This window comes from Galeopterus variegatus, unplaced genomic scaffold (genome assembly GCF_000696425.1).
Source record: "Galeopterus variegatus unplaced genomic scaffold, G_variegatus-3.0.2 Scaffold1332, whole genome shotgun sequence".
Lineage (NCBI taxonomy): Eukaryota > Metazoa > Chordata > Mammalia > Dermoptera > Cynocephalidae > Galeopterus > Galeopterus variegatus.
In genome coordinates, this window is record NW_007727443.1 from 313,782 (window position 1) to 333,330 (window position 19,549).

Here is a 19,549-nt window from a genome sequence, read left to right on the forward strand (position 1 = left end):
GGGGGGGGGGGGGGGGGGGGGGGGGGGGGTGGTCCTCCATCCTCTGTCCTGCACTTTGACTCATTCTTCAAATCCAAAGTGACCATTGGGATTAGAGTGAGAATATTTTTTTCAAGTCCGTCTAGTTTTTAAACCTCAGCAAAAATTTACTTGTCAGTCTGCACTACCCATGTAACTTCAGTTGAGCTAACATTTCCTATGCTCTTTAAAATATGCAGAATATATATATTTTTCTACAAATACTGTGGACATAAGCTTCTGGTCAGGAATTCTATGAAACGTCAGATGTGTACCAAGTTATCCTTGAGGTATATATTATTAGCAGAGATGCAAAGCTGAGTCTTTGTTAATTTCAATAGAAGGAGGAATAAAGTTTCCAAAACCAAAATTGTATCTGTTAATTGTGTCAGGGGAAGATTCTTCTACTCATTCCCCGTCATTTCCCTCATTAGCCTCATCCGTCTACAAACAGGGCCTGTCTTAGGTGGAGGGTGAACGCCTCTCGTTTTGTTCTTCTGCCCTCGCTGCTCCCTCTCAGACTTACCACCCCCCCAACCATGGTCACACTTGCCAAGGTCAAGACTATCATCAGTTAGCAACATCCTAGTGTGAAATTAACCTTTTGCCCTTTATAACTAAATTATTTTCTACCTGGTCAGTGATAAGCTGTTCAGCTTGGGCCACAGATGCCTCTGAAGGTCCATATTGAAATGTAATTGTCAGAGCACTCTACCTGTTTAAAATCTACTACAACCCATTTTACTTTCATACAAAAAAAGTGTAGCGTACTTCTCGTGTTGGTCACCATTCTCAGATTATAAAGTAAGATATTTTGCTGTGTGTGACTTTGGTTTTCTTTTATTTCCCATCTCATTTCTAAGGTAAAACCCCAGTTTTGGGCTAGAGTCTCCCAGGATAAGTACATACTGCATTTCCAAAGGCATGTTGCCTTAAAATTAGAAACGGAAAAAATTAAAAGTCATCAGGGGCTACACCTTTGAAATCAGATTTACCTGCACGGAATTGTAGCTTCTATGCAAGGTTACAGATACAGAGGGCTTTGAGGATGGCCATGTTTAACACCTCCTATCTTGAGATAAAATGATGGTGATTTTTAAACTCCTTCCTCCCAATCTGCTTTTCCCTGGTCTGTCCCCTCTAGGTTGCAACAACTCTCTAGTGTATCTCCAAACAGACTAGTAGGTCATTTAATAAATTAGACTATTTCCCTCACTCACAATTATCCAATCACACAGAAAACTACATCTGGGCAAGAAAATGTCTCTCCTGGTGTTGAAATAGGCCTTTCCAGGCCATCTTACTGATTGAATATGTAGATCGCAGTTCATTAGTGGAGTTCTTCATATGTATGCAAATCAGGGCTGTTAACAACTGCAGCTTAATTGTTAGTTGTACTGCAGCTGATTGCTTTTCTTTCTTCCATCCTTTTTCCCCTTCTCCTTGTAGGCAAGCTTCATGCCTAAACTTGAGCTCTTATTTCCATGAGTTAACTTCCTAGTGTAGGGGGATTCATAGAAGTTGTAGTTTCTTAAATAAAATAACTGGTGTTCTTGTCTAAATCCTTTCGCACTAGAAAGTAGTGACTGTGCTCAAGTAGGCTTTTTGTCGTTGTTAATTCAAAGGACAAAAGCCTACAGATAAGGTAATTATTATTAATGATATTGGAGAATGGTGGTGGGAATAGGAAAGACAAAGCGGAATTGCTGTAGAAATTGTCTCATAGCAGATCTGTGTGGTCCCTAAATTAGGTTCCCTTGTCCTATTTCCACCACTGCTAGTGAGTAATTACTGAGTATAATTCCTTGTTATTGTCTGCCGGTTAAAATTTAGAGAGTTAGGGCCGGCCCGTGGCTCACTCGGGAGAGTGCGGTGCTGATAACACCAAGGCCACGGGTTCGGATCCCACATAGGGATGGCCGGTTTGCTCACTGGCTGAGCGTGGTGATGACAACACCAAGTCAAGGGTTAAGATCCCCTTACCGGTCATCTTTTAAAAAAAAAAATTTAGAGAGTTAGCTTAATGTCAGTTATCCTGATGAGAGGCACCTGATACTACAAATTATAATAATGTTCACTTAAGCATTTCTTGGGATGTTTGGTGATAAAGCACAGAAAAACCAGTGACAGTCAGTGCTGTTAGTTAACTTGGAAGAAGTGGGGCTTCAGGGGCAGCATTTACATGTCTCGTGTCTCTTTTTGGTCCTGTGCTTTTTATTGAGGTGAAATGTGCTGAGAACCACTTCTGCTCTTAGATGCCATTGCCAGAGAGAACAGTCTCTGGTCAGAGCCACTTGAGAGATTGGGAGCCTGGTTCTCATAAAGAGCACATGTGGTCATGAGAAAAACAAATCTTGTATTTCAGCACGAAACAAAAGAAGTTTGACTTCTGTAACTCAGAATGAAGCAAAGGTCTTGCTTTCGTATCACTTGCTTTATGCTTCCTAAGCTGTGGTCTAATTAATTTGTAGACATCCAACCCTATCGATGTCGCTGCTCGGCCTGGGACAGTCCCACACACTTTACTCCAAAAGGACCCGAGGGTACGTGCACAGTCAGGCTTGGTCTCAGGTAACATCAGGGCGTGAGTGTCCGCACAGACAGCTACCCCGGTACTCGCACCCTCGCCAGCTCCACTGAGCCGCTGCTCTTGGCAGCTGTGCCTTTTAGTTTGTGAGAGAAAATGCCAGTTTCTCCGCAAACAGAAATCTCTGCTGTAGTACCCACCTAACGACACAAGGGGACTGACTTGCCAGTGGGAGAAAAGAGGAAGGGCTTATGGTCTGAGCCCAGAAGTTGGACACCGAGCTTGTATACTCTCCACTTGACCAATCTACTCTGTCTACATCTCCTTAAATGTCGCTCACACAAAAGAAATAACTGTAGAATGTTTTGAATGGAAAAAGCACTGGGTGCTTTTCTTCCTGGAAGACAGGATACATCCCTCTGCCTGAGGTCAGGAAGTTACTGCACACACAGCTCTTCTGGCCCTCTATTTTTAATGTGGTAGGGATCCTTTCATCCTCCAGAGCTAAATAAAATATCCATTATGCTTTGGTTGTGTTATTTATTCATACTTTATACCACTACCTACTTCTAAAAAAGAATTTGAAGTTACATGATAGATATAATTTTGTCTCATTGATTGTTATTTTATATCCATCTTTACAGTAAATGTGAAAAAAATGATTATCTTTACAATATTGTCTATTTCCCTGGGTAAGGGCAGTCAGAAATTGATGGCCAGAGTTAGGTAGAAGTTTAAAATGACTCAACTATGTAAGTATCTTTACAGTGTTTAGTGAACTTCTTGAAAATGTCTAATCTGAACAAGTGATTTATAGTCTTCAAAATAAAGGTATTGGTAAAGAGAGCCTAGTTGTACTTGTGCCTGGAAAGTACCACTCTCTCCAGACAGCCACTAGTGTCAGGCCTTTATAGGCTGCGGTGGAAAGGCCTCTCAACATAGTGACATCCTGATGTGTAATGTGAGCAGGTCACATTGCCAGAGGGCACACTGCTATCGAGTAAACTTGTACAGGGGCTTGTCAGTTTAGATGTTCCAAGGCTTGTGAAGTGGGGGAGGGGACACGTGGCACTTTTGATAGTGTGAAAATGGGTTAATTATTCTCTAAAAGAGCTTCATTTAAAAGTAAAATTCTAACATTTTAATTTCCCCTCCTAATGAAGCACTACAAATTTGTTAATTAGAGCAATTGTTTGAGTGACAGGCATGTAACCAAGTTGTCATTTTCTCTTCACAGTTGACAGATCCTTTCAGACCTATGTTAAGGGTAAGAAAGCTTCTTCTAGAACTGTTTTGCAACCTCTGTTTGACTCCCTGTGGGTTAAAAATACAAGCTCATTACAAGGAAATAAGCCATAGAAATGCTGGAATAAAATGTTGGAATGACAGTGATTGGGTTTTAGAGGTAGTATGATTGAAAATGGCCTAAATTGTTTTGCTTTGAGTGTTGGAGGAAGCCAAACCATTGGCTTTTTTTTACTTATGTATCAGATAAAATTCAACTGAGTCAGATTCTCTTGTTGGTAATAGGTTTAAGTAGTAGGAACTTAAGGTAAAAGACTTAAGCTATAGTCTGAAATTAGTCTCTCTTGCACTGAAGAAATTCATGTCTGGGTCTGTTCGTTTTGTCTGGTGGCTCGCGTATCCTGGTGGCACTAAGGGATGTTGACTTGCCATAGCCATTCGACCTGTTTCTCTGGTACATGAAAGGGCTTTGTGAACGTCTTGACTACAGCACATTGTTCTTGAGTCTGGAGAGTGGCCAGCAGATGACTCTGAATGACACCGACTTGCCTGGTGGCGGGGGGAACAGAGATATTGGATGATTGGGAGGAAGATGGATGGACAGTGGATTTCCTCCTATACTTAAACCCATTTCTGGTGCATATAACCAGATCATTTGATTTCTCTGAAGGGGAAAAGGAAGATCATGTCATCACTTAGGTGAGGCAGCATATTCTTTGTGATTTCAAACGAACCATAATTTCATTATAAGAGAAGAGATCTGACCCCAGACTTGGATTTAAGTATGTATTTCCAAAACAACTCCTTGATATAGAAACCAGAAGCTTCTGTCCTTTGCCAATGTGGAATGTGTTTTCTTCTCATTCATCAAGTAGTTACTGAGCACATGCTAAGCCTGTGGGTAGATTACTTAGCAGGAATGAAGTCGAAAGAGGTGGTTCCTGCCCTCTAGTTGGTAGAAAAGAATACACTCGCAGTTACTCCACTGCTTATAAAAGGAGGGCAGGAAATAATTTGAGACATGGATTGATATATACTCCCCAGAGGGTGCAGGATGGATGTGATGTCTGCAGAGACCTAGAGAGCAGGAAGGAATGAGTTGTTTTGTTTCTTTTCTAACTTAGAAATGAACAGTGCCCACCAACACGAATGGGTAGGTGAAGCAGTTGTGATAACTGGGCTTAAGTAAAAATGTGGTCAATTTCTTTGTACCACTTTAGGGGTTAAATTTTTACAAACCAACAGTCTTGGGGGAGGTTACCACAGGTTCTGTACCCTCATTCTGATTGATTCACAGACATTCACAATCAGCTCTCCTGAACAGCTGATTTGCATTACAGCATGGCAGCATTTGTTATGTAGGACTTCCTACTCTACCAGGTCTGCCAGCTGGCACCGGGAAAGAGAGAGAGGGGAGACACAAAGTGGGATTCAGGTGTTTTCCATCTTGTACTTGGTAACCAGGGAGCTCCTCATCAAGTGGGGCTTTCTGAGCAGTCGCCGACATCTCAGGCACACGTGGGAACAGAGGGGCCAACATGACTTCCTCATGACTGGGCTTGGGGAGCTGCTGATGGGAGCTGCTGCTGGGGACAAAGCATTCTTGTTGCTTGATGAAAAAAGCCTCTGCAGCCAAAATCTGCTGAAAGCTTGGGGGAAATTGAAGGTGGTTTTCCCTGAAATATCTTCCTTCTGACCACGTTGCTCTTTCTTGTTCCAGAAACCAGGGAAGTGGTGTGCTATGCATGTTCACATCGCCTGGCAGATTTACCACCACCAACAGAAAGTCAAGGTCAGTCCAGCCTGCCTGGTGCAGGGAGGAGTGGGGCAGTGTGTGATTGTGTGATCTGCTCAGGAGAACCTGCTTAAGGAGGCAGTTAAAACATTCTGAAGAGCCAGGGGCAGGAAGGATCCAGTCCCTCTTGAAAAAGCTGTTCAGAAATCTTACTATTTAATTAGGGAAACCACCAGCAAAATTATAAAGCAAAGCAAACTGATAACTCCCAGGTGGTTTTTTCCTTTTTTGTGATTTTGTCATCTTATTGATTCAAAGGGCTGTAGACTAAATCCTAAACTGAAGGTTTTGGAAATGTAGTTAATAGTGACCAAGAATTAGAATACAGAAATTATTTAGTATTTGGGAAGATCTATAAATGAATGTTGGGTTTAAAAACAAATAACAATTGATGCATTCTTTTTATTTTATGGCTTTCAAATAAAGACTGGTTTATGCCCTATATGAATATGACGCTACTGAATTTCTTTTAGCTGTGCATATTATTAAAAATTACTCTTTAGAGGTAATATTTGGTTTCCAGTAACCTTTTTCATGAAAGTTCCTCCTGATGACCAGTGCCAGGGTTAGAATATAGTCAGTACTTGCTAGAATCACCTTACCTGTCCATAGATGATTTTCCTTTTTTTGTCTGCAATTTCATCATACAGATGAATACATTCTGTGCTTTACTAGAGCCTTTAGGACCCTGCAGGGAAGAGATCAGGAACTTCTGCAAGTGACCTGACCAGGCATCAGTGCTTGGCTTAGGGGACAAAGTAACTGACGAGTCCAGATTTTATAGTCTGTGCAACTACAGTTGAAAAATAGGAGAAATCAATCAATCAAGTGATTCCAATAAGCTTCACTATATCCATTTCTTCGTGAACAAGCCTTTAGTCCTGATAGCATTTGGGAGCCATCATGACAGGCCAGTAAGCAAGGAGGGAGAGCCAGTCATCACAGAAGAGAAATATTTTTAAAAGGGTTGAATAGTTTTTAAGAAACAAATGCAAAAACAAAATACCTAGATAAAAGTTAAAAAGCAAACCTCAGTGGATGAGGTCACTAAAGTGTGTTGCTTTGGTTGCCCAAATACCTGCTCTTCCTGATAACACCCCATGGGTGAGTTTGGCTCACTTTGACTTTATTGTTAGGCAAGGTTTAATTAGAAATCTTGTGGTTTAGCTTAGTTAGAAAATGCGTGTGCTTTGAAGAACTAACTAGATTGTGATGATTAGTTCAGTTCACTCTTTGTCCTGGATGATGTGCTCAGCGGAGCAGTAGGTAAAACGCGTCTCCCTTGTAACTCCTTTGGTTAGAAGCAATGAAGGATGTTGCATGTGCCACTTTAGCAACTTCTTTTCCATCAAGTGTCCCCAGGGACTTAAACTTTCATTATCCCCATTCAATGAGAAAGACCTCTTGAACATGAGATCTTCCCTTTTCAGCAAACTGTAATCCCCAAGCTCCATTTTGCTTCATGGACCTAAGTTGTGGTTAATGGAACTGTGCTATGTTCCATGCAGTATTAGCACTGAATAATTTGGCAAACAAATTGAAGGAGAAACTCTAAAGATTTTTATAGATTTGGTGTGAGCTAGAAGCTTGGTTTGGGGGGCTGACTGCTACTTTATAGTGGTGCTTCCATTATGATATTCCTTGTAGACGTGAGCAGAAAGTACGCCGTTCTTTCTCTCTTAGCATTCATTCCCTCATTCTTTTAGTGACTCACCAGATATTTCTTGAGAGAGCCTACCACCCGCAGGTTAGGTGCTATGCCAGGCTCGGAGGGACTCATCTTTCCTGTCGTCTAGTTGCTTAGAGTTCAGTGGTGGGGATCGGTGTGTGTAAAAGGTGAGGGAAGTGCTATTTGCTTCCGAGGGGTGTCGCTTCCAGCCTGAGGTGCTAGGTGGGTATCACTTTAAATGGGGGTGGTGGAGGAGTGGAATTTGACCCTCACACCATGCTGTGTCATTGTAGCTGCCTCCTCAGTGGTCCACAGCCGGGCAAGGATCCCCTGGGACGTGAGGGACTTTGAGGTGGGGCAAAAAAGGGGCCGGGTGTACTGGGCGCATCACATGAGCTGGAGAGGGGTGAGGAGAGGCTGAGGGCAGCTCAGGGCTGGGGCCCCGGGATCCCGAAACAGGGCCACACTGGTCTGGGGAGCTGTGAGGTTGATTCAGAGAGAAGCCTGTCAAAAATCGAGGAGGCGCGGGGCAGCTTCGAAACCATGTGGTTGAGCAGGGAGCTGGCCTCAAGAATGATGCCTTGGGGAGGGTCGAGAGGAAGTTTATGACCAATTTCCATAGCCATAGAGGGAGGTGAGCTGAAAGATCAGCTTGAGGGTGGATAAATAGGAAATAAATGAAGAAATGAATATAAAATGAGTGATTTCAGTTGATGGCAATAATTTCACAACAAGAGAGGTTCTTAACGATTTACTGGTCTGCACTGACCCCTCCTCCGCCTCAGGTAATTCGGGGTAGAAGGAAAAGAAAAGGCTCCTATTAGTTAAATTAATATCCCCACTTTGTTTTTGTTTGGGTTTTTAGAAATTATGTAACAGTGATCATTTGAAAATTAGCTTGTGGGCATGCAAATATTTCTTCATAACTTTCAGTTACTAATGGACTGTGATCTATTAGAGTATGGCAGAGAGTCATTAAACAATTAATTTACACAGGAGATTATTCATACAGAATTCCTAATAAAATGAGCTTTAAAATACTACTATTTTAAAACCTGCTAACCTAGGTCTTTACAGCAAAATAATAAACTACTCCAGGAGTGGTAGCAGTTTGAATAAATAGGATATGGTTTTATTCCTCAAACCATACAAGCTCAAAGACCAGCAGAAGCTCTGCCGCCTGGCTCTGCAGCATTTGAGGGTCCAGTGGCATGTGGGTCGCTGCGCTCTCACAGCCGTGTAAGCATGAACCTGGCTGGGGCTCAGAGCCCGAGGGCACCATTGCACAGGCGACTCTGGCATTCTCAGCCCCTATATTAATGCCTTTCTTCCCTGCTGTTCATCTCGAGATTTCATCTTTTATTGTTCCCCTTGCTGCTTTAGAAACAGATGCAGTCAGACCCACATAAGCTGGACTTTGGATTGAAACCCGAGTTCCTGAGCCGCCCTCCAGGCCCCAGTCTCTTCGGAGCCATCCACCACCCTCATGACCTGGCCCGGCCTTCAACTTTGTTCTCTGCCGCTGGTGAGTTCAGAGTGGGAGGGCAGAGCCGAGCCCAGCCATTCTCAGGTAGCTAAACACGTGTTTGGGCTCTATGCCGTCACTCAGTCACTACACGAAAATACACAATACATGCCAACTTGCAAGGCAACATCCCAGCACATCTAGGGAGAGGGGCCCTTGTTTGTTGATATGCCCTTTCTCATTAAAGACAGAAATAAAGATCGTCTTTCCCTTACAGGGTTCATACTGCTTCAGCTCATGATTTGCTTCTATATTAAACCAGTGTAACTCACAAGCATATCAAACACTACTGAAAAAGACCAGAAATCTTGCAAGGACAGATCATAAGGAAACAGTGCCAGGAATTATATGAGGAGGGTCTGAAGATACAGAAATATAATTAAGATAGTTGCTGGTGGTATGGTCTGTGATAGGGAGGGTAGACCGCTTGGTTGGTGATAGCGATAAAGGAAGATAGGGGACAGAGTATAAAACAGCCAAGTGACCTCCTCATTAGATCTGTAACTCGTTTTACCTCTGAGAAGACCCATGCCAAAGTATCTCTTGGGCACTTGGGAGGTGGGGAGCGAGCAGAACTGCCCATTCCTGCTCCAGGTCATGCAGAGAGGAGGCTCTCAGGTGCACCTGCTAGATGAGCACAGCCTTCTTGGTACCAATCTTATCGTCCACTCTTTTCAAAAGTGTCTTTAGTGCACAGTCCTTAGTACAGGGCTCTGCCCAGTAAATACTTAAACAAATGGCATCGGGCCCACTCTAGTAATGAGCTCCATAACTTCATACCTACTATGCTCAGTAGAATTTATACTTTTGCACGTAAATAGTCAAGGGCTCCCTGTTTCTGATCCTCAGGGAGCACATTTCACATCCATTCTGCCTGTTGCCTTTTCAGGCTTTTGTCCAAGACTCATTTTTCGTGGACCTATGGCTCTTCCATTCAGGAGGAGTGAAACACCCACACTGCAAGATATCGTCTTTACAATGGGCCTTGTTGCCAAAGCAGGTGCATCGCCCTTGAGGGTAGATGTGATTTACTAAGGTCTCAGGCAGTTCTGTCTAGGGACATATTTGAAGGCTCTGTTTCCATGGCACCTAGGCTCTGAGACAGGGCTATGTTAAGAGCAATTTTTGGAGAGAAATAGATTTCTCCCTGGCTTCCATTCGAGCCAAGCAGATGAATTGGCTTTTTTTGCTTCAATAATTCTGGAAGTGCAAGGCACCCCTGGGAGCCCTGGGCTGAGCAAAGCTCTGGTCTTCATTGAAGCATTAATTAGCTTGTACTACACAGACAGTATGTGGCCAAAATTTTATTTAGCTGGCAACACTTCTAATGCCTCATGAATATCCTGGAGTACATTAGCTTTGTGGAGATGGGGTATCCTTTTCACGTTTCCCAGGTGGAGAATAAGCCACCACCTAGGAATTCTGAGTTGCCCTGTGCCTGGCATTTCTCCTGTACCTTGTGGCTTCCTCTACAGACCCAGCCCACAAGACCCTTGCAGTCCAAAGCACACAATCCAAAACATCAGCTGAGTTATTAGAGTGTAGAGACTGACAGCCTTCCTACATTTAATCTATTTTCCTGAGGGAATTCATATTTGTTTCTAGGAACTTAGGCAAAATGCAGGGATGGGATCAGTTGTTAGTAAATTTGTGTTAATCCAGGCCCTGTTTATACTTCTGTTCTAGAAGGTAATCTTTCTTAGTGTAAGCAATACTGGATTTTGTATAAAAGGGTTATTTGGTGAAACTTTTAACTGGTATGAATAACTTGCGCATACTTGTTAAATTCAACTGCTTCCATCTCACTGTTGGGTACCGATGCCTGAAATAAACGAATTGCTTCTTCAGATGACCTTGGCAGAGCTCTTGTCCAGGGCCAAGTCTGCCTGCCCAAGAGCTGCTTCCTCACTCCCAGCTGAGTGTTGACAAGCCAGCATGCTGCCTGAGCTTCTAGAAGTGCCATCCTTCCCTGATTCACACGTGCATGCTCTCTTTCCCTCTTTCTCTCCCAGCTTCCTTCAAGAAGAGGATTTGAGGCATCTTAAAGAACTACATGTTAGGCATATAAAGCAGATGAGGAAATGGGCATACAGGGAAAGCCAAAGGCAGGACGACCACTAAGTTAGATACGAGTCCCCTGACAGGCATAGCAGAGACTTGATAGAGGCAGTTATGAAATTCTCAGTGTTCAAAGACCTGAATAAACTAGCTTTTCCTGGCACGGAAAGTTGAGAGACATCGGAGGACTTCATCTCCCGTAACCTAATATAACTCACCACAGTGAGTTTCCCAGGGTCGGGCCTTATGCCACCCTTCAGTGTGGCTGTGTGAGAACCAGCCCACTCTGCAGTGAGCGGGCTTCTGCAGGGCCCAGGGCAGTGCAGCCTCTGGACAGCCACTCCTGAGTAAGGACGAGTGACGTGCACAGCTCCGGACACTGTTTCTCATAGTGAAAGCTTGTGCCCCAAGATGCTCTGGGAAAAGTATTCACTCTTAGAGAATGAGTGTGTCTAGGAGCATATTAATGGCTTCAAGAAGCCCTTCAGTAAAGAATCTTGCTCAACATTATTTAACCCAGTATTTCTCCAAATTTGCTTGGCTATAGACACCTCCACCCCTGGCCATCAGCATTTTCTAATGCTGTGTGTCTGTCATCGGCTTAAAAAAGGACTCTCTCTCTCTCTTTAGTGGAGGCAAGTCAAGCTGAGAAAGAGGAAAGGGGGAGATTTATTTTCTGCTTCTTAACAAGAACATTTTCTTTTGCCTGGTTTGTGGTCTGCAGGGGCTTGGGTGGACTTTAGCCATGTCTTTACATCAACATATTTTCTTGTGGGGCCCTTAGGCAAGCAGGAGCCAGTTGCCTGTCAGAAGCTGGCATTTTGTAAAATCTGCTTTTGTTATGTTTGACTTAATAGGTGCTGCACACCCAGCTGGGACCCCCTTCGGGCCTCCTCCCCACCACAGCAACTTCCTGAACCCTGCTGCTCACCTAGGTGAGTCGCCCATCCACGGCGGGGTCAATGTGTGTGTCTCAGAACCTTGGAGTTGCTGACCTTGCTCCTGCTGGCTTGCTGGCAGTGGGCGACAGTCCTGGCCACCTCACTTATACTTAGAGAGATGACAGTGTTCCCTTAGAAGTTCAACACGTGCCGTCTGTCTTCAGGACCTCAGCACCTCTAGACCACACTCTGATGTAGCAAGCCTGTGCTCAGCAGTGGCTCCGTGTCACATGCACTGGGCGGAAGCCTTTCTGTGGCACCTCGGGGAATCCCAGTTTATACACTCTGGTCCTGCCCACTGAAGGAAACCCCACAGCTAAAGTCACCCCTACAAGGTGGAAAGAAAGACAAGACGATGTTATGAAGGGAGTTACCCTTTTTCTGTACTGTATGTTTCACTGCCCTAGTAATCTCCTCTAGTGGAGGTGCACGCTCTCGTGGCCTTTATTTGCCTGACACTCTCTGCATGTGCACAGCAGCCGCAGGCAACGGTGTGCACGGCAGCAGGGGTGCCTTCAGCATTTCACCCCCAAGAGACTGATTTCAGGATGTCATCTGACCTCTGTTCCATTAGAACGTGCAGCACACGTTCCTGGAAGAGCAGGAGACTGGGCAGGAAAGCAGCTTAGAGCATCATGGCTCCAGTAGTGCTCCCACTGGGCAAAGGAGCTGTGATGCTGGTGGCACAGTTCTGGAAAAGTAGCCCTCATGAAGATTTTGCTAATTGAGTGCCTAAATCCAAGTGCAGTAAAAACCATATACACAACCCAGCAGAAGAAGTGGGGCAGACAAGGTCTGGGATAGAGAGGGTGAGGACCCCACATCACTTTCCATTGCTCCCAGGAAGCTTTACATTCTCACCCAACAGAGCCCATGACCATTTCTTCTTCCTGATCTTGTCCACAGAGCCTTTTAATCGGCCATCCACGTTCACAGGCCTAGCAGCAGTCGGTGGCAATGCCTTCGGGGGACTTGGGAATCCTTCAGTTAGTGAGTACCTCTAACTTTTAAATCTGCCTTGGATTGTTTATCTCCTCTGACCTGTGTATGTCTCAAGACCTTTCTAGATGAGAGGGAACTGAGCTCTTGGGAAACAAATGTAGGTTATAACATTGAAAAACCTGGTCTCAGTGAAGTTAGTATAAGTGTTCAAAACCACCATTTGAAGGAGAGTCCACTGTCAATACATGTTACTGAGGGTCAGAAATGGCAACCTCATTGATTACTGTAAAAGCTTACTTAAGTTCACCATTTGATCTACATTTCTTCTCCACTCTCCAAGACTTCGGCTGCCGCTCTCATAAGAAGTGAAAACAGTTGTTAGATCTCACCTCGCCTCTGGCATTAGTGGGATTGGAGAAAAGCACAGTGAAGACTCTCAGGAAAGCACACCAGGTTCGGGATAGTCAGGAGTTGGCCATGTTCCACTCTCCATACTCTGGGAGGGCATGTAGTTTCCTACTGTTAGAATAGGAACAGAACCGCAGCCCTGCTCGTGTTCTGAACATGATTTAGTCACTCAACACTTGGTTTGCTTTCTTTCTTGCCACATACCATATTTTCCAGGTACAGGAGACCTAACTGTAACTCTGAGCTTATCGTCACAATTTTATCTTTATTTAAAATATAGTATGGAGACCTCATGTGTCTGTTGGGTCAAGGCCCTGCCTGGTCTCTGATGATGCTTGTCTTACTTTGCTGACATTGTGGGAAAAGTAGCTGTCACATTAGCAGGGCAGTGGTGGGGAGAGGAAACCGTGAACTCTACTATGAGTTGAGGGGACCCATCTAAGCCACACCATCGTAACACACCCTTCTCCATGCCTGGGACTTCTGTGTACCCCGGGTGTGTTTGATCAGGCAGTCTTGACACCTGTTTGGTCCCTTTCCTTTTTAATTTCCCCTCTGTCCCCACCTTTGCTTTTGGCTTTAAAAAAAAAAAAAAAAAAGCTGTGAGCTACCTCTCCAGTGTAGGACCAGAGTTCCTCTAATGAATTTGTTAATCTCCTTTCCTTTTCCAGCTCCCAATAATATGTATTCATTTTAACTCTGAATGCTGTTAAAAGTTTTTTGGTAAGTACCTAAAAAAAAAGCTGTGAGCTACCTCTCCAGTGTAGGACCAGAGTTCCTCTAATGAATTTGTTAATCTCCTTTCCTTTTCCAGCTCCCAATAATATGTATTCATTTTAACTCTGAATGCTGTTAAAAGTTTTTTGGTAAGTACCTTCATTACGGCAGATTATATAATTTCTCTTAAACCTTTTTGTTCTCCACTTCACCATTTCAGCACCCAACTCAATGTTCGGCCACAAGGATGGCCCCAGTGTGCAGAACTTTAGCAACCCTCACGAGCCCTGGAACCGGCTGCACCGAACGCCTCCGTCGTTCCCGACCCCTCCGCCCTGGCTGAAGCCAGGGGAGCTGGAGCGCAGCGCGTCTGCTGCAGCTCATGACAGAGATAGAGATGTAGATAAACGAGACTCATCTGTTAGTAAAGATGACAAAGAAAGGTACGGAAAGAAACCGCTCTCGAGTCCCAGTGGGGGAGCCCACTCTGTGCCAGGGACCAGTGTAACCGGCCACCCTCCTTCCCCGCCCAGCCTTGTGCTCAGTTGCCCGTAGCTCACCCGGCTCCCTCCCGCGGCAGCCCCAGCACTGGCAGCCCACGTCCCAAGCAACCCCTGGGCCCGCAGTGTATCGTGACCTAGTCTGTAGTCCAGTGAAAGATGCTGTCTTAGAGCAGTTACACATTTAGAACATCCAGAGTCCCTGTGAACACTAGCGTATCCACATAGAAATCTCTCTCTAGAAGCTAGAGAGCCAGAGCTTTGGACCAGACACACACAGCATGAATCAGCACCATGTTTGCTTTCAAGTGCGTGCAGCCCATAAACTCATCCACGGGTTTTGCTCTTTCTCTCTTTCTTTTTGTTTTCTTTTAGAAAGCCATGTTTGCATTGCCTCATCATATTTCTCTCAAATTTTGTTCAGACTCAAAGGCTGGGGCTCACAGATGAGTAATGAAATTTTACTTACCTAGATTTAGAGAAATGTCAACAAGAAGCTTTGGATTTGATTTTGCCAGTGGAGGATTAATTTTAATAACTGTTGTCGTCCCTGTACGTGGTAACCCATGCCTAACAAAAAAGTTACCCTAAAGAGCCTTAAAATGTCTTACAGTATTTTTTCTGAAGAATGTCATAAGCAGTCTTGACAACGAGTTTCTTTTTTCCTTTCTTTGGGCTCTTTTCATTTTGAATGAGCTGATGAGTAAGGGATGTACAAGATGGGCTTGACAGAAAATACCCTGTAACAGTTTCCTTTTAGTGCTTCGGACTCAGATCTGATCCATATCTTTACTTCTTTGCTGTGTATAGTGTGTGTGTGTGTACAGGCGTGTGTGTGCACGTGCATTAGCGATTTAGGAGAACTCAGCTCTGCAAGTCTCTCAGTGTGCCAGGCTGGTAGGTTCTCTGCATAGGCCATCATGCTGACTGATTTCTTTCTTACAAAACGACCAATTTCCTTCCAGGCAGTGTGATAAAGATCTCTGAACCGGGGGAGGGCCATCCACAGCATTCAGCTCTGTGCTGTAAACTGCCTCCCTGAGGCAGGCCCCGGCCCTCTCACACAGCCCGTCACTGAGTGGGACGCAGGGCGGCCAGCAAACCTCCTCCGCTATTGGTGGATTTAAGTCGCTGGTCTTCTGTTCTCCCCATTACAGTCCCTATTCTTCTTGGCCTTCGTGAGTGGACAGGAAACTGCATTTGCAGGGACCCTCCCTCATGCTCTTGCTGTGGCCACAGTGGTCTTCTGACCCTTGTCGTCATTGAGCCAACAGGATGGCCTATTCCTCTCCTTACCTTCACCCTGTGTGTCCTGTGGCTGTCCCTGACACTTGCCTGACTCTTAAACCTTCAGATTTTACCTTATTGTCACTCTGCCACTTTGCATTTTCTGCTCAGGACTCCCAAGCCCCCATCCGAGACAGGTCTCTCCAGTTCTTATTTCACATCTTCACTTGCTGTTCCTGGTTCCCCTGTGAGGTTTGAGTCCGTGAACCTGCTTTTCCTACTGCCCCTCCTCCATCTTCTCAGCAGATTTTGGCTTTCTTGTCCTTCCTAACGCAGAAGTACTTTTGCAACCCCAAAGTCCTGAAATTGTAGTTTCCTTCCAAACCTCCCTTACCTGCTATGTCTTGCAGAGTCTCAGGAGCAAGTGGCTCCTATGCTGTTTCTCTTCAACTCTTCCTGCCCCTTCCACAAGGTTGGAAGGAAAGTCATATTGCATTTGGGCTCTTAGACGGTCTTTCTTAACACTAGATGCTGCTGAGACTAGACAGAGGAGCTGTATTGCCTCGTCACTCACCTGGGGACCGTGTTGGGTCCACATTGGCTTTCTGCAGGCCCTTCCTCTGTGCTCTCGCCTGAGGCACAAGGCTCTTCAATCCAGATGGTATTACTTTTCCCCTCAGGCTCTCGCATTCACCCTCATCCCTAGTACTTCACCCCATTCAGCCTCCTCTGAAATAGAGGTGAGTGAGATCAGGGTGGCTGGCTTCACCCAGCCCGCGGTGGGCCGCTGCCTCTGTGACGCGGGAACCAGCCCCAGCCTGTCCTGCTCACACCACCATTTCATCAGCAGCCCCTTGCCAGGCCGACAAGCCCATTTCATCTGCATCCTTGTTTCCCGCTTCCTCCTCAGGGAGAGCGTCGAGAAGAGACACTCCAGCCATCCTTCACCAGCACCTGTCCTCCCGGTGAACGCCCTGGGACACAACCGCAGCTCCACTGAACAGATCAGGGGTCATTTGAACACTGAGGCTCGCGACAAAGACAAATCCAAAGAGAGGGACAGAGACCACTCGGAATCCCGCAAGGACCTGACCACCGATGAGCACAAGGCGAAGGAGGGCCACCTGCCCGAGAAGGACGGGCACAGCCATGAGGGGCGGGCCATGGGCGAAGAGGCCAAGCAGCTGGCCCGGGTGCCATCGCCCTACGTGCGGACCCCCGTGGTGGAGAGCACCAGGCCCAACAGCACCTCGAGCCGGGAGGCCGAGCCGCGCAAGGGTGAGCCGGCCTACGAGAACCCCAAGAAGAGCTCTGAGGTCAAGGTGAAGGAGGAGAGGAAAGAAGACCACGACCTGCCTCCGGAGGCCCCCCAGGGCCACCGGTCCTCAGAGCCGCCACCTCCAAACTCCTCGTCTAGCGTGCACCCGGGGCCCCTGGCGTCAATGCCCATGACGGTGGGGGTGACGGGCATTCACCCCATGAACAGCATCAGCAGCCTGGACAGGACTCGCATGATGACCCCCTTCATGGGCATCAGCCCCATCCCGGGTGGAGAGCGCTTCCCTTACCCTTCTTTCCACTGGGACCCCATCCGGGACCCCTTGAGGGACCCTTACCGAGAACTTGACATGCACCGGAGAGACCCTCTGGGCAGGGACTTTCTGCTCAGGAACGACCCTCTCCACCGCCTCTCGACCCCCCGGCTGTACGAAGCTGACCGCTCCTTCCGGGACAGGGAGCCTCACGACTACAACCACCACCACCACCACCACCACCCTCTGTCTGTGGACCCCCGGCGGGATCACGAGCGTGGGGGCCACCTGGACGAGCGGGAGCGCCTGCACATGCTCAGAGAAGACTACGAGCACCCGCGGCTCCACCCTGTGCACCCCGCCTCCCTGGACGGCCACCTGCCGCACCCCAGCCTCATCACCCCGGGGCTGCCGAGCATGCACTACCCCCGGATCAGCCCCACCGCGGGCCACCAGAACGGACTCCTCAACAAGACCCCTCCGAGCGCGGCGCTGAGCGCGCCTCCCCCGCTCATCTCCACGCTGGGGGGCCGCCCGGTCTCTCCCCGAAGGACGACCCCTCTGTCCGCAGAGATCAGGGAGAGGCCGCCTTCCCACACTCTGAAGGACATCGAAGCTCGATAAGGAGAGAGGCGGCGGCGATAGAGGAAGCAGAAGTCCTGCGCACAGGCTGCGGCAGATGCTGCAGGGGGAGAACCCGTGCACCCAGCACAGACTGGGGCAGCACGTCCCGTTTCTTCCCCTTGTAAAAATGTACAGACTCAGTGCCGATTTTGAAATGATTTTGTATATTATATGTTGAGATTTTTCAGATCTTTTAGCTAAGTCATATCTTCTCACTTCTCCTACTCTTTGTTTCTAGTATAAAACTTTTTGATTTGAACCAAAACAGTAAAGATGACAACACACACCAACTTGATGATCATGGGGGCAGGGGTGGGGGGGTCCACACCATCCATCATGCAGAGCTCTTTCAGATGAGAAGGGAAGCCCGTGTACATAGTTATGTAAAAAAGATCGCTTCATGAGCTGATGGTTCATATATGCAAAAAGGTAAGATGAAAGCTTTACTTTGTACAGATGTAAATAGATAAAGATTAAGTAACATAATACATTAATACTTCTTAAATGTGCTATTTGCAGACTTAATATCAGTGAACACAGTCTGCTAAGGCTGTGTTCCCATATATTGTTATAGACAGCTAAACCCTTCAACTATGCAATGAATGTTAGGGCTTTTCACAAAAGCCCACCTAACTCAAAGGAGCCTTTTCAAATCCATTTACAACATACTTAAGGTCATATTTTCCCTGAACAAGCACTTACGTGATATGACTCTGTTTTCCTTGCTTGTTTTTTTCAAATGGAGGAACATCCTATTTTGCAAATTGGACCACAGGCTGAAACTTTGCATCTGAAGTTGTTGCTTGTGGGCTTTGGGGGAAAGTGCAGCCCCGGAAAGGTAACTATGGATGCGAGCAGCCAGTGCCAGGGAGGACAGGATGTGTCAGATGCCAAGATCAGGGGACAGGTGGTGATGTCTGCCAGATAAAAACGGGTCGCCAGAATCTCGTCACCGTCAGTCACGTGGTTACACACACATCTCATGGGGGACCCATGCTTTTTTTCGTGTGTCCTATTTCATATCTACACACTTCCTCATTTTATAATGAGATTTAATTACATCCAAACAGATCCTGAAAGAAAGCTTCAAGTTTTCTCAGATGATGGATATGTTTTCCCTGTATTCAATAACTGATGAGTTCAAGGTGCACATTTCCCAATGTGACTCATTGTATTCCAGTCGGTAATAAAGTCCGGGAGTAGCTGTAACAGGTCAACCTTATGGAGCCATCAAGAGTTGCAGAGGGTGACAGGTGGCAGAGAAGTCTTGTGTGTGTGTGTTTTTGAGTTTGCATCAATCTTAATGTCTCTTCATAATACTTTTATAATACATTAAGCCTCTTGTCTACATATTTGGAGAGAATATGACTTTACTAGCAGAGAAATACAATATATCTTGTCTACTGGACTGTAAAATATATGTATGAATAAAATTAGTTCCATTTGGTCTAGTATATTAAAGTGCTATCTGACGTTGTTATCCTGTTTTTGCAAAAAAAAAAAAAAGTTAACTACAGACCATTGTTTCTAATAAGCAGAGAGATCTATTTTAGTAGTAAACTGAAGGTTTAGTTGTGAGCTTCAGATTTTGTGAACTCCAGATGTTGTGCAGTGTTTTTTTTTTTTTTTTAAGACAACAACTAAAAAATCCAAGGAATATGTACACTGGAACTGTAGTGGTAGCTCTCAGTATTGTAAAGAGATCGTTCTATACAGACCTTTTTGCTGTTTATTCTGTATGTAATAAAGTCCTTTCTAGATCCTATGTGAAAAGAAAAGTGAAGCGACTGAATCTTCAGCATGTTCTCATCGGCGGAGCCT

The 19,549-nt window shown here is 45.8% G+C and overlaps 1 protein-coding gene across 1 annotated transcript in view; it reads left to right on the plus strand.

The window, feature by feature from the left end:
* The window catches only part of AUTS2 (autism susceptibility candidate 2), a 25,509-nt gene extending 6,797 nt beyond the window's left edge, over positions 1 to 18,712 (plus strand). Inside the window, exons 5-12 of the mRNA XM_008576336.1 lie at positions 2,490 to 2,561; positions 3,783 to 3,812; positions 5,511 to 5,582; positions 8,638 to 8,779; positions 11,695 to 11,772; positions 12,685 to 12,768; positions 14,066 to 14,288; positions 16,483 to 18,712. Of these exons, the coding sequence (XP_008574558.1) occupies positions 2,490 to 2,561; positions 3,783 to 3,812; positions 5,511 to 5,582; positions 8,638 to 8,779; positions 11,695 to 11,772; positions 12,685 to 12,768; positions 14,066 to 14,288; positions 16,483 to 17,728 (1,947 nt within the window). The 3' untranslated portion in view covers positions 17,729 to 18,712. The remainder of the gene's footprint in view (positions 1 to 2,489; positions 2,562 to 3,782; positions 3,813 to 5,510; positions 5,583 to 8,637; positions 8,780 to 11,694; positions 11,773 to 12,684; positions 12,769 to 14,065; positions 14,289 to 16,482) is intronic.
* The last annotated feature ends 837 nt before the right edge of the window (positions 18,713 to 19,549 follow it).